We start from the raw sequence: 15,764 nt of genomic DNA on the forward strand, positions 1-15,764 counted from the left end.
AAACAACAACAATAATAGCACTATATAATTTGTTATATTTTTACAAAGTGCTTTATATATATTTATTTGATCTTCACAACAACCTTATGAAATAGCTGCTATTATTATCTTCACTGTACAGGTGAGGGCTCTAACATTAAGAAAGATTAAGTGATTTACCAAAGCAGGATCTAAACTCAGGTCCTGCTAAGTCAGAGTCCAGTACTTTATCACATCACGGAGATGACAGATATATTTCTCGGCTTGGCTTTTAGATCTCTTTACAATGGGATTCCAGTCTATTTTTCCAGGTTTAATTGGATTAGCAATTTCTATATTCCATCCAAAATAACCTATTTTCTGGTTCCCTAAAATCAGAATTTCATCCCCTTCCTTCATGTCCTTACATATTCCCTTTCTACTTCTCCCTCTTAGATTCCTTAGCTTCCTTCAAGTCTCAAATCAATTAACATTGCCCATGGCAAGTTTTTCTAGATCCTCTTAGTTGCTGGCCCTGTTTCTTTTCTCTTCACAGTATCTTGCATATACTTCCTTGATCCCATATGATATCCCACAATTGTATCCTCATTATGAGAGCAAGGACATTTTGTATTACATTCTAGGTGCGTTATGTACTGTAAGAATAAAGCATGCAATATATGCTAATTGTTTTAGATTAGTTTCCATAGAACATATGTGTTCAAAGGATGATAAGTTTTATATATTAGGGAATAACAGTAGTTAAGGGTAGACATTCAGGTCTCTAGGTTTCCAAATGGCCAATTTTCAGAGGACTTTATGACCACAAATGCTAAGGAATTTGATCTTTAGCCTGTAAGATTTAAGATAGCATTAGAGATTAATTGAGCAGGAGAAGCAAGGGCAGTGTGATTTGCTAGAGAGAGCACTAATCCAGAATTGAGGACCTGAGTCCTAGCTTTGAGGATTACAATCATTGTGATAGTTCGGTAAATCATAAATCATGATAAGCCTCAGTTTCCCCAACTGTACAGAGATGGTATTAGACTACATGACTTCTGAAATGCTTTCTAATTTAAAATCTATGATCTTATGACAGAATCAAAATGTCTTTCTGGATTGCCTTAGAAACCCTTTTTGATTTCCCTTAATTATTAGTCAATTAATTGATGTTCCCTCTACCTGAAACCTGGAGATTTCACATGTGTGTATGTATGTATGTATGTATACAAGTAAGGAGAGGACACTACTGCTTACACTAAGCTCAACTTGATATTTAGGAGATCCCTTCAGTTTTGTATAAATTTCAACCTGTAAAACCTCCCAAGAAACTAAAATTTGTTTCATATCAGTGTGTGGAAAAGATAGAAATCTTTTTATATTCTGCTGCTGCTAAAGTTTGTATTGTTACCATGTACAAAGGTAGACATTTCTATATGCTGCTGCTGACTTGTGCCTTCTGTAAATGTGTGTGGGTCCTGAAAGCTTTTGTTCTTGGAAAAGGCAGTAGTGGTTAGGTGCTACTCCATGTTTTGAATTATCTCTGTATAGGGACTTGTGCTTATGTAGGATAGGGATGGAAACAGAGCAGAAAAACCAGGCATTTAGGATTGGGATGGAAATAGCTCCCACTTGGAGGCCTTGGGGCCTGGATGGTGGGGGAAGGAGGAAAGAAATTTACCATAAACTTAACTTTACCTTCACATGCACCTGCTTCTTCTCTCTGTTGGGAGAAAGAGCATGAATCTGCTTGGTTGATTTTGGGTCATTAGTACAGAAAGGTCAATGAGTTGAAGAAAAATGAAAGTGGCTCTTCTTAGGAGAAAGTGTAAAAGTGAGTTCTATCTTACTTTGTTGAGTAAACAACATATTAAGTGGAAGACTTTTGGAGGGGTGTTATCTGTTGGTAGAGTAGAAAGAAAGATGAACTATAAATTCACATCCCAGCTCTCCCAAGTATAATCTGTGTAACCTTGAATAAATCATTTAATCTCTCAGGGGCTCACTTTCCTCTGATGCAAACTGAAAAGTGTGGTCTATATGACCTCCAAGGTCCTTTCCAGCTCCAGATCTAATATCCCACAGAGAAAAGAGGACTTCTTTGTTGTTCTGCATGACTGAGAATTTGTGCCTTAACAGTCTTGGCTTATGTTCACAATTCTGTCCATTTCCAAAATAATGCACCTACCTGTGAATAGCTAGGTGGAACTTGAATTATTGTATGGCCCTTCAAAGTCACAAGGGCTATCAGCTTTAATTTGAACTGTCCAAATCGAAAGTAGTTCTTTTTGGTTTTCAAAATTATAAAAGCCCCAGAGAAAGTAAATGATTATGAAAATCTCTAATTCAAGGTTTCTAAACCTGAGTTCTTTGAATTCTATTAAAAAAATATTTTTCTAAGTGCACTTCAATATAACTGGTTTCCTTTGTAATAGTATCTTTTTATTTTGTGCATTTAAAATATTATTGTGAGAAAGGGGGTTCATAACTTTGAATTGCTGTCCTGTTCTCTTTCAGAATATGTTGAAATGGTTATTGGTCTTAAATCCAAACTTGGGTATTCAACCACTATTCACAGATACACATGGATCACCTTATGTACAAATCATTGTATGCAGTAATTATAAAATTAAAATTATGTCACAAAATATGTGCAGCAGAATAAAAATAACAAATAAAATCATTTTCTTTATATATGTACCTCTATTCATATGTTCATTTGTTTTGCTATAAAATGACAAAACTTTCCATGAAAATTTTGATTAATTTTGCCTGTGTGACATAAATGGACTTTTGGAATATAAACACTGTCTTCTAATGGTGTTAACCCCTCTAGGAAATGAGATTATTTGTTGTATATAGAGAGATTATGCTCATTGTTTCTCTTTTCTTTGGCTATTTTAAAATTTTTATTAATGGTACCTATATGTGTGAATGTAGAAGAAAAAAATACCATCCTTCTTTCCAGCTCTGAACACTCATTTAAATTGTAGCAATTCTCAGATTTAGTTGATAACCAAGTTGCTTTCAGAAGAAAATAGCAGTTTATAATTGAAAAGCTGAAGAGCTTGAGCTAGGTTAATAAAGCGTGTTCTTTCTTCCCCACAAATCGAAAGCATAGGTAGACAGATGTGCATGAAACCAAATTAAAATTCCCTCTATTTGTGAATACCTGCATTTAGAGAAAAAGATATGGAACCTAAGTGCTGTTGCAAGCAAGTGAGCTTCCCTCTAGTTTTATCTTTGATTTTTATAAGTATTTTAAACACAATATAGCCCATGGAGCACTGCTGTGCTCTGATGAAGAATGACTACAGACAGCGGTCCTAATTGACAGTAGGATCAGGGGCTGTTTGGTTAGCCATGATAAGCTGTCAGTGACTTCTTTCAATGAATTGCTGGGGGTGGTGGTGAAAATATTCCCTGACTTTTCAAATGCCTGTATTCATCCAAAAATGGCCATAAGCACTAGGGCTTTGATGGAGGTGTATCAATATAGAAATAATGATGCCTAGAAATGCCTATTGCTGAGGTCTAGACTTATATGGGAAAATTTCATGCATCTTGATTCCATCTCCACACTTCAATTCAAAAGAAAACCTGGATGACAGATTTCACCCATTGTCCCCAAACTAGGATAATTTCATGAATGCAGCTCTTTCTCTAGTGGCAATACAAGGTATCATTTTCTTCAGTGTTTCCAAGAGTTGTTTTGAAGTGTTATGATTTTCTGTTATCCTTTGGTAAAAAAAAAAAAAAAGTATAAGAATATAGAACTATAGAATCTTAGGATGGGACCTTAGAAATCAATTAGTCCAACATCCCTGGCAAATGGTTGGCCAACTTTTGTTTGAATATTTATAGAAATAGAGAGCTCATTATTTAACTGAAATTGACTGGTCTGATTTTAAGAGCAATCTTTGCTCTGAAATTTGCATGCTTATAAATTTTGCCCATTTGTCCTACTTTTGCATTTAGCTATGAGAAGACAAAAATCATCTTACATTCTCCAGGCTAAAGATTACTAGCTTATTCAACCTTTCCTCATAGTCTATGGTTTCTGCTTCCCTTTGCTAATTTGTCCCTTCTAAATTGCTCTTTATTTTGTCAATATCTTCTTTAAAAGTTTTGTCCAGAATTGAATAAAAAATTAAAGCATTTTGGAATTAAAAAGGGTCTCAAGGGATAAAATTATCTTGCTCCATGCCCTCAGGTCGATGACCATCTAAACTATTCAAGACATAGTTGGCTATTGATGTATTTGAAAATTTTTAAAGGATGAACACATTACAGCCTCTCTCAATCACCCATTGAAAGTTCTATTCATCTTTTATCTTTCATTTTGATAGTCATACCTTTCATTATGTTCAACTATAGCCTCTTTTGCTTTAATTAAAATCCATTTCCTCTTCCTTGATCTTCCACAGATAGTAAGAACAACTGCTTAGCATCCTCATCTTATACTTAAAAACCTTGATTAATTCAGTCTATCACTTACTCTTTCCCAGAACAAATGACCCAAATTCAAATAATCCTTTCTAGTAGAATCTGTTTTTCTTCTCTTTCATCATCATTGTCAGTTTTCCACGTCTCTTAAAAGTAGACCCACTTTTTTTATTTAGACTATAATAAAAGAATAGCTTTCACCATATTCTCTATAGCCCTTTCTCAATACCACAATGACTGAATTTTTTTCACAATAGCATCATTTTTGGTTTACTGTTAACTTGTAGTTAAGCATGACCTTAATCCAGCTTTTGGTTTACATTAATGGCTAATCCATTTTCCTTTATTCTGTATTTGTACACTTGATAGTTTTATTTTATTTTTTCTTTTCTGTATGTGGACTACCTTATTGGATTTCATCCCGATCTCATCCATTGACTATCTTCCCAACTTGGGGAGGTCATTTTGAATTTTATTTCTGCTTCTAGAGTATTGGCAAATCCCTTTCATCTTGTTCTGCTTATAGATTTGATGAACATATTCTCAATTCCTTCATTCAGGTTAACAAAAATATTGACTGGAGCAGCTCCTAAAATGGATCCCTGTGTGACACCATTCAATATGTCTTGTTGGCTTGAAAATGAAGAATTGATAAATACTTCTTATCAGAATTTTAATATAACAAGTCTCATAAAACTTGTATTCACTAGTGTCAAACCATGATAGTTCAGGGACTTATACTGGGTTGTTCAGTTATTTATCTCTGACTCTTTGTGACCCATCTGGGATCTTCTTGTTATAGCTACTGTAGTAGTTTGTCTTCTGTAGCACATTTTACAGATAAGGAAACAAAGACAAATAGGGTTAAGTGATTTGCTTGAGGACACATAGCTAATAAGTATCTGAAAATAGATATTTGAAAGGATAAAGACAAGTCTTCCTAACTCCAGGCTCAGCACTCTATCCATTGTGCCAACTTGTACCTCAGGCACTTAGATCTGAAGGCTTTGTTTTCAAGTGAGTTTTTCTCCATTACCACCCCCCCCCCCCATTCCCAGGGATTTTCTTTATGGATAACTTTATTTTCAGAAGTTTCTTCCATCAGAGGTCAAATGTTCCTTTCTCACCAAGGTCTGATGGGTTTGTAAATTTGCCCTCTAAGTATATGAAAGCTAAATACTGACCTGTGGAAGATTTGAGAAAAAGACTTGGGAGAAAGTTACCAAAGAAACATACCAAAGTTAGTTTCTATCTAGGGTAAAACTACTTGCTATCAGAGATGCAGCATTTCTGACTTGGAAGATGAAGGGACTAATAATACCACCTGGCCTTATGATCCTCATGGATGTAGATAACTAGCTGTTGGATATGGTATTTATTGAAACAAAGATCTCTTTTCCAGTCGTCCTTTTTAATGAACATTCAAGGAATTGCAATCATGTACTTTATATGGAAGGAAAGGCAGCATCCTACAAGACTGGGCCTTATTATTCATTTCTGAAATGAGAAACACTTTTGCCCAGAAAAGGAATTGTATTTCCCCTGTCTCTCTCACTTGGCTGGGATTACTTTCCAGCCCTCACAGTATAGGTATCTATTATGGAAAGGGTTGAAATGACCAATTCTTTAGAAATCAAGATAGAAGCAGATAATTTAGGAACAAATAAACTTTTATGGAAGGCTGTTTTCTCTCCATTTGCAGACAGTCCTCAGCAAGCTCAGAGCACAGGGATTCTCTCATTGTACACTGGCTACTGAAGAAGAATGAATAAATCAGTGTTATTTTTATGTGATTTCAGGAAAAAAAATGAATAAGGGGAAAGTGGATCTTGATGAAAAAGAAAGATGAGGAAAAGAAAGTGAACAGTTTGAGTACACAGAATAAAATTGACGTGAGAGATTGCCATGTGTTGGATACCAATGATAGGGTGAATCAAGTTTGGGGAAATACATTCATAACTTGAGAAAAGACCTCTGGGAAGGTTTTGGTAATTACTGTGGCTAAATGGGGATGAACCTTTAAATAAGAAAAAGAAGGTAGGAAGAAGATCTGTTTAAACTTGGAATAGGCTCGTCCCTCCCCTTAATACTAGTACACAATGCTTATTCTTCAAAGTACAACAGAGAAGTCTTGGTTCTGGGCCAAGAGTGTGTGCCAATGTATATGTGAGAGGCAACTTTAATAGGCTCTGAACAAATAGGAAATTGCTTTTTTTTTAAGGTTTCATCTGAAAGATACATACCCTATAGGGTTTACTCTGCACTACTCAATTTATCTATGTCAGAAACTTGGAGAGTTGGATTGATTCTAGTGTAAATTACACCTCTGGTTTCAGTCTGGGTGCTTGCGACGTGATGCTTTGTCCACCAGCCACCTTCTCTGGTTCAGCATTTTAATTTTAATATATTTCCATGCTTTCACCATTCAGACATAGTCCTTGCCTAAACCAGGAAGTACATTTTTGATCAAATCTTACAATAATATGGGGAGATGGAAAAGATTATTGCCTACTGATAATCCACACTGCCAGAGCACAGGATGTAGAAAGAAATTTAATAATCTGTGAAATGATGACAGACCCACATGGCTTGATTTTCAGTTGTCTCCTCCATGTGTTTGTTTCCAACCCAGGGTGAGTTTCGATGAGGGGAGCTCCTGGGACAAGTATGGTTTTACTTCGGTTCCACTCTTCGTGGATGGGTCTCTGGTGGATCCAGGTGTGGAGACACAGATAATGACGTGAGTACTGCTGATGGTGCAGTAGAAATCCAGACAACACAAATTTTAACTCTGATCACTGACTTGCTCTGTGACCTTAGGTCTCAAAATTGTTTTAAACCTCAATTCCTCATCTATAAAATGGGTCAATAATAAAATGAGAATTTTAACAACTGTTACCTTTGCCTCATGGGACTGTGGTAAGGACCAAAGAAAAGCATTTTGAGAAGATTAATGAGGGAATTAAATGTCAGGCATTGTGGTAAACTCCCAGCTCATTCCAGTTCAGCAAAGGACTATGCAGCTTAGAGAATTGAATACTTTTTTTTTCTTATGTTAATGAGAAATATGACAGAATCAAGGCGAAATCAAGAATTTTTTAGAAGTGCTTTCCATACTGTAAGTCACAAATTCTATTGAGTCAGTTTAATCTGCTATATTTCTATACTGCTGACAGATAAAAATCATATAATAATAAATTTAAAGCGGATATAAATATCAGAGCCATTGAGTATGGTCTCCTCATTTTCCAGGTGGGGAAATAGGCTGATAGAAATTAAATAACTTGTCCAGAAAACTCAGATCTTCTTGAAAGCAAGCCAAGTAGTTTGGCCTGCAAGATATTGAAGATATCTTTTTTCAAAGATTCAGTTATTTCCAATGATATCCAGTGTAATCTGGTTTAGAGGATCAGAAGATCCATGTTAGATTCCTTGTTTTGTGACTTGCTGTCATAGGGGTAGTCACTTACATTCTCTGGATCTGTTTCCTCATCTGTAAAATATAAAGGTTGGAGAGGAGACCCTCAAGACCCCTAAAGTTCCTTCCAGCTTTACAGTTGTGGCTTGGTATCAAATATTTTTTGCCATACATTTACTTCTTTACAACTTCCTTAGAAGTTGTTCACTTGTGTTTGAGGAAATAAATCCTCTGCTATAGTTGGTAGCTTTTATGTAACCAGACTATATAATTAATCAGATGGGATCACAGACATCTGTGGCATCATGGGCAAGGCTATTATACAAGGTGGCCAAATAGATTCCATGCCGTTTTGAGTTATAGTAGTTAAGAGTTAGATTTCAGATGCTAAAGGTTAAAATTGTACTAAGACTTTTGGGACCTCTCTTCTAATGACTTAACATGCATTGAGACATGATGAAAAGAAAAGCAAGAAGTGACTAGAAATTGAGTTTCTTTAAATAACCTTCCTTCAGATACCAATTAAGAGTAATTGCATTAGGGTATTAGCTGGAATCAGCTAATTGTAGAGTAAACTTGAATAATTAGGACCTGATATATGAAAAATCAAGACGGAAACATGGGAAGGGTCACAATAAATTGTTTTTCTTACAGTCCCCCATGAAAAGACTAGGCATATCAGACATGTAGTATATCATGGCTTTTAGCAAAGATAACTGAAAATTGAGATCTCAGTTTTAGCTGGCACAGAGGCAAAGAGAATGTTCCAATGACCTTCAGAGAGTGAACTCTAGTTATGATTCTTCCAGTGCCAAGCAAAAATTACTCGCACGTAGGATGCAGAAGTTGGCTTTTTATTGTTCTGTAAGGAAAGGTACAAAGTCTGGAAGAAACCTTGTTGTTCTCCCCCTTATTGACATGAAGCATTATTGGAAAGAATGGAGTACTTTGAAAGAAATAGGAGTAAAAAGTCAGAAGGAGATCCTAAACTATTTAATGTGGTTGGCAAGTAAAATAACTTGCCAAAAAAATAGAATAAAAAAAGAACTCACAATCATAGAACCACTGGGACTGGGAAACAGTTTTAAGATGCTTTGAAGGAAGAATGGATCTAGATCCTCTAAGGAGTTCACATGTTCTCATATTCCTTCAATATAAAAATAATGAAGATCATTCCAGGAGATAGGATACCTAACAAATGCTCTTCATAGGAACTAAAGATGAGTCATGGTGTTTTGGCAATTCCCTGCTGAGGGCCAGTCCTGTGTAAAATTGAAATATAATGAAGAATCTCATAAGACTTGTTAAACCTTACAACCAACACAAATGTCAGTAGGGAGCATCTTTAGGTATTATGAATTTTTAGCTAAGAAACTGAAAATCTTAGCAAGCACAGGATGGGTTTTCACAACTGCTGCTGTTTGAATGTAGATTTAGAAGAAGAATTTAGCAATGGAAAGTACACAATTGATTGAGAATATGGTGTTAGGAAATGGGATTTGAATTTGGGGGTAAGCTTAAAATAGGCTCTGTTCTAGGGATAGAGTGTATCAGAGTACAATGTTAACAAGTGTCAGGAAAAGAAATGTGATATAGGATGGATGAGTTGCCTTTGGTATCAGAAAATTTGGGTTTGAATCTCAGATCTATTATTTTCTACTTATGTATTCTTGGGAATTTCACTTTAACTCTTTGGATTTTGTTCTCCTCTTCTAGAAAAGGAGGACTTTCAATAAGGTTCTTTTAAGCTACAAATGAAGTGGATATTTTTCTGTAAACTAATAATGGAGGGAGAGAGAGAAAAAAAAATTGCCAACATACATTTTTTGCTAACCCCAGTGGCATGTTTGATATATAATGTATATGGATTATGTATGAAAGAAAAGTAGAGGAAATGGCCAGTAATTCAAGAGATGTTATCTACAGAGAGGAAAAATAGTGATACTCATTGACTTAAATAAATGCAATGAAGATGAATAATAAAGGGAACTAAATATCTTAAGGAAAGAATAAAAAATAGCCTCTAATTATAATTGAGACTTGACTCTAATTCATAAAACATAGTAAAGTAAACTTATACCTTATTCACATAAGAATAGATTAGATAAAGTGGATGGTGGATTCTTATTCTTATGCTATACATTCTTGTCTAAGGTTATTAGGAAGATAACTTAGGCAGTGCAGTGTAGACCAGAGAAGAGTGAATTAGAAGATTCCAGCTCCTAAAAACCAACAGAAATTTCTTAGTTCCTCTTAGTGAATGAAGGATGTCTCCAAAGAAGGTAGGTATGACTGACATTGTCAAAGAGAATAAACTGTGAGTTATGGAAGTTTTGCTCTGTTCTTAAAAGGGATAAGCTTTTGGCCTATGAATATATTTCTTCCCTTTTTTACACATATTTCATGTAATTCATAGATTGTAAGCCATGAAAGTAAGAAAACGGGTTCAAATCTGACTTCTGATACTAGCTGTGTGACCATGATCAATTGATTCACTTTCTGAGATCTGGTTTCTTCCTCAGTATCATGAAAATAAAAATGCTGATTTCTTTACTTCACAGCATTGCTGTAAAATATTTTGCAAACTTTGAAGCACTCTACAAACATAAGTTACTATTGTTGATGTTGTCATATTAATCCAGAATCCTCTGATTACTTATAATTGTTGAATAAAGGTCCCAATTTCTCAGCAACAACTTTCAAATTCCATGCTTTTTCATTAATATTGTAATGCTGGAGAAACTGAGGCAAGATAGAGATTAGAGAGTTTTTAATATTTTATTAATTGGAGAGTATAATTGACTGGACAGGACTCTTGTCTCAAAGTATCCAGTGGTGAATGTGAGTTCTCAATGACATATATACCCACATGGTTCAGCTACAGGGGTAGACCAAGGCAGGGGCAGAGTCAGAACATTGAGAGTGGCAAGTTTCAGGACCATAAATTTGGTTCTAGTGGGATGGGGGGGAGACTGTAAGCCAGAGTCAGGATGTCTGTATAAACAGAAGTAAAGATGTCAATGAGGATAGTTTTATCTTTTGGAATATTTTAGAGGGGGGTAGTACCATAAATTCTTGAGGGCAGAAGGAGTTAGGAGCCAGGAAGTCTGATCTCCCCCTCATCTTGAGTCTCACATTAACAATTTATAACCTTAGAGCAAATGATCCTCAGTCTTAATGAACCAAAGGGAGAGGGGGGTGTTACAACTAAGGGGATTGAGTCAGAACAGTTAAGGAAACTGAAATAGACCAATTAGGGAAACTGAGTCAGGACAATAAAAGAGAACTGTGGCATAACAATATGAACCTTGTTCCTGGGATGACCATTCCAAAAAGCTGTTTCTCAACATTTGTTAAGGAATCTAGTTACTGAAAGAAATTCCACATTGCTAAGGCAAACAGCTCTTTATCCAACTCACAATTTTTCTTACCCAAAGGCATTTCTTATGAGACTGATAGCGTGCAAATGTACAAAAATGGGTAGAATCAATTAGTGAATGAATGAAAAAAACTTTTCAGCTCTTTCCTTGTGTCAAAAACTCTGTTAAGCATGGAGGATACAAATAGAATGATCTGTCAATGAGTTCACATTGTAAATGAAAGAGACAATGGATAGGGTATATGAACACATCAGTATTTAGAAGGACCAAGTATGGTCCTAAGGCTGAAGCTACAGGATTGTTGGCAAAGCTCAGGGGTTTTACTGGTTCCTTGGTGGGTCAGATGCCAGTGCTTGGAGCAGGGACAATTGTAAGTTCTTTTCTCCTTTCTGGCTCGTTGACAACGCTCCTTTCCATCCTCTGATATCTCTCCCCAGTGCAGAATCATTGCTTTGTCAGAGGAGGGCACACACTTTGTACACTGCTCATTCTCACTCACGCTGCTTTTAACATTCAAGCCGGAGTGAAGTTGTTTGAGGTCAACATTGCCCAGGTTTTATGCTACTTCCTCACTGATCAGGATTATGCTGATCTGTGTCTTTCTCCCATCTCACAGCCCCAATTTGGCATGCATTGCTATGTATTCAGCTTTATCTGAGCTGATTTTATGTTTCTCCTGGGCATCCCTTTGAACAATACCATAGATACACTAATCCTTGCATGACCTGGAATTCCCTGGCAAGTTTCAGGCAATATTTTAAGTTCTATGTTAGCTTAATCTCAAACGTTAATCATTTCTTTTCAGCTTCAGATACGGTGCAGTAGGCAGGGTGGTGAGGAGAGGTCACATTGTGGTTCAAACCATTTACCCAAGGGATAAGTTAACACGCCTGTTTACCTTTTTCTCCCACAGAGATTTGTAATAAAATTGGCGCACAGGTCCTCGGTCTCTTCCACCTTAGTCTGAAGCTTATTTTAATGTTATTAAGTGGAATGGGGCCCATGATATCATTATGAGGGAGCTTGAGAAGGCAGAGGCAGTTTGAGGTCTGTCTGTTCTTTTTACACTTTGATGCCATTTATTTTTGGCATTATTTTAGAATTTTAGAAATTTTAGAAAAATTAATTTAGAAAACTTAAAAATGTTTTCATTTATATGCCCTGGCCTAGCCACCCTAGAGGCTCTTCCTAGAATAAGTAAATTAGAAGTATATTAAATGATCTGATGGATTTATTTATACTAAAGGATTGATGACTTGTGGGACAATCTCTTTGGAAAGGGATTCATTTTCAAAGAGGAGGCTTAGTGACAGCAATGTTTCATGTGAATAGATGAATCTTGGGTCCTGCCATTTAGTCATGAAGGCTCTTTGCTTACATACTTTATTTGGAAAATATATTTGCCATATATTAGGTAACTTACAACCAAGTATGAGTTTTACTAAGATCTTAGCATTTGCTGTGTGCCCAGCACTGTACAAATCAGATCTCATTTGATCCTTACAATCCCTGAGAGGGTGATGGAGTCATGATGGGGGAGTGGAGCATGATGGCATTATTCAAATATTGGAGTAAAATAACTGTCATGGAGGAAGAGAAATTAGACTTTTTCTGCTTGGGCTTACAGGACAGAACAAGGATAGGAGTAGCAGTGATACAAACTTTGGCTTGATAGAAGAAAATATTAGAGGTATTCCAAGTAGCATGTGTTGTTTTTAAAAACACACGGATATTAAAAGCTTATCATCAAGATGAATATTCCAATTTATTAAAAAATTACCTTACTGGATTAGGAGTCAAGAAGATAATTAACTGAAATCTCTCTTTCTCTGACTCAGTTTATTCAACTGTAAAATGGGAATAATCATCATCATCATCATCATCATCCTTACCTCACAGGATTTGTTGTGAGGATCAAATGAGAATAACATGTGTAAAATACTTTATAAAACTTAAGAGGTCTCCCTTTTTGGGGGGGACATTGAGACAATTGGGGTTAAATTACTTGCCCAGGGTCTCACAGGTAGTATGTATTAACTGTTTGAGGCTACATTTGAACTTGGGTCCTCCTGATTTTAGGACAAGTGCTCTATCCACGGTGCCATATAGCTGCCTCAAAGCCAAATTTTAAAGTTTAAAATATTCTTATTAATAAGAAGAAACTATCAACTCCTGTTATGTACAACTTGTTTTTTCCCCAAATTTATTTTAAATTTATCCCATTAGTAATAGTATTGTTCTGTTCATCTGTGTCCACTTTTGAACTTCTAACTTCGTGTTTTAAAGAAATACTCATAGTTTGTGAAGCAAAGCCTGACTTATCCATTATGTTTTAGTGGGGATTCTCCATTAGGTATGGGTGGTACTAGATGGACCCTGAGGTGGCTTCTAGTTCATAGCCTGTAACTTGGATTCCTTTTGTTACTGTGACTCACAGTGGAAGGACAGAGCTGGGGATATGAGAACAGGTGAGTTATGAATAGACTTCCCCCCCCCCTTAAGAGACATATGGAAGAAAATGGGATTGTAAGTGGAAATTCTTCCAGCATGACATTGACTGGTTTCTTGTACCTTAAGTAAAAATTCACCCAGTTCCCACTATTTACCGAGGCCAAATGTCTCTGTGGTATATAGCATCATCTTCTGAAACTCCAGCTGGGAGAGGGAGCCAACATTTGAGGTAATAGGGAAACAGTCCCTGCCTCACAAGCCTGATATTTGCTTACTCATCTTTACTGCTGCCTTCCCTTCAAATGTTATTATCTCCACATTTCAGTGAACTTGGCATGGAATATCCAGTGTCCCCCAACTTTCCCTTGCCCATTACTAATTCATGAGGAGATGCATAGATTCAGATTGCTTTTAGTGCTGAGGTAAAGGCTTGCAGATTAACAGCCTGGAGGGTCATTTTATTCAGTAGTTTGGTTGAATGGAAAGGTATTATTGACTCACATCATTATGTTTTTAAAGGGCTGTTTGTATCTTCCATGGCCATTTTAAGAATATCCATGATTTATTCAACTCTTAACTTCAACCCCAAGATGGCCTTCATTTTTAGAATCATATAGGAGGGCAGTGCAGAAAAAATTAGGAGATTGCTTTGATTATATTAACCAACATTTCTTTATCACTTAAAATTTGTAGAATGCTTTTTAAATATTATCCCATTTAATCTTCATGGCAAACCCATGAGTTAGGATTATTCCCATTTTACAGGTTTAGAAGATTGTGAATGAGCTTAAATAACTTGTTCATGTCACATACATAATAAATGTCTGAGGCAGAATTTGAGATCAGGTATCCCCTGATTTCAAGTCCAATACTCTATATTTAGTTATCCAGCTGCCCGATTAAAGAATCAATCAAGGATTTTTTGGGGTTCTTACTATGTACCAGAGTAGGACAGCTGGTGGATAAAGCTCTGAGTCTGTAGTCAGTTAGATCTGAGTTCAAGCCTCAGATACTTATTAGCTATATGACCCTGGATAAGTCACTTACCACTGTTTGCCTCAGTTTCCTCATCTGTAAAATGAGCTAGAGAAAGAAATGGCAAATCATTCCAGTTTCTTTACCAAGAAAATCCCAAATGGGGCCACAAAGGGTCAGACATGACTGGTGACAAATGTACTAGACACAGTGGTAAATGCAGGATATTCAAAAACAAAAATAAAAATGGTCTCTTCCTCCAGAAGCTGCCATTTTAATGGATGAGACAGTGTTTATGTTTATAGATATGACACACACTTTTGATGGGAGAGAAATTAGTATCTGGGCAGCGAAAGATGATTTCAGCAGACAGAAGTGAGGAAAGAGTATATCTAAGACATGTAGAATACCCAGTGCTAGAGAGATATGTAGCATCATGTGCTTGAAAAGACAACAAATATTATTATATAGAGAGAGTATTGAGAAGAGTAATAAATAAGTGTAATATATAATAAATATAGTATGTAAGTAGGCTAGAAAGACAGGAAGGGACCAAGTTGTAGAGAAATACTAAATATAGGAAATCATGTTTGATATTAGAAGTAAAAGAGAGTCACTGGAATTGATTGAATGGTTGGAGAGAGGCAGCATAGATCTTCACTTTAAGAAAATCACCTTTCTGGTTGTGTGAAAGATGGATTTCAGTGGAAGAGACTTGAAGGGAAAACAATTAGCAATAATGATGGGCTAAATGAGAGATGATGAAGGCCTAGACTAAGATAGGGTTGTGACAAGATTTGACAATGAATTGGATGTATAGGAGTGAAAGAAATCAAGAGGTCACAGAGACTACAAACTTAAGTAATTGGAAGGATAATAGTGATTTCAATGGAAACAGGAAGATTAATCAAAAGGGAGGGTTGACTGAGGAATGAATGAGTCTCTGTTGATCATGTTAAACTTAATGTGCCTATGGGAGATCAAGTGCCATATGTCTTATGGGCTATTTATGATGTCTGCATTTCAAGACATTTTGAAAGAAATGCCAGGATTGGATATATAGATTGGGGAGTTGTATTTACAAGTCCAATAACTGAACCTATAGGAACAACTGAGGTCATCATGAGAAATGATGC

General features: G+C 36.1%; 1 protein-coding gene across 1 annotated transcript in view; it reads left to right on the forward strand.

Annotated features, from left to right (window-relative positions):
- Positions 1–15,764, forward strand: part of SORCS3 (sortilin related VPS10 domain containing receptor 3) — a 694,786-nt gene that overhangs the window by 591,957 nt on the left and 87,065 nt on the right. Inside the window, exon 14 of the mRNA XM_031955808.1 lies at positions 7,037–7,144. Coding sequence (XP_031811668.1) covers positions 7,037–7,144 — 108 coding nt within the window. The remainder of the gene's footprint in view (positions 1–7,036; positions 7,145–15,764) is intronic.

Source organism: Sarcophilus harrisii, chromosome 2, assembly GCF_902635505.1.
Source record: "Sarcophilus harrisii chromosome 2, mSarHar1.11, whole genome shotgun sequence".
NCBI classification, from domain to species: domain Eukaryota; kingdom Metazoa; phylum Chordata; class Mammalia; order Dasyuromorphia; family Dasyuridae; genus Sarcophilus; species Sarcophilus harrisii.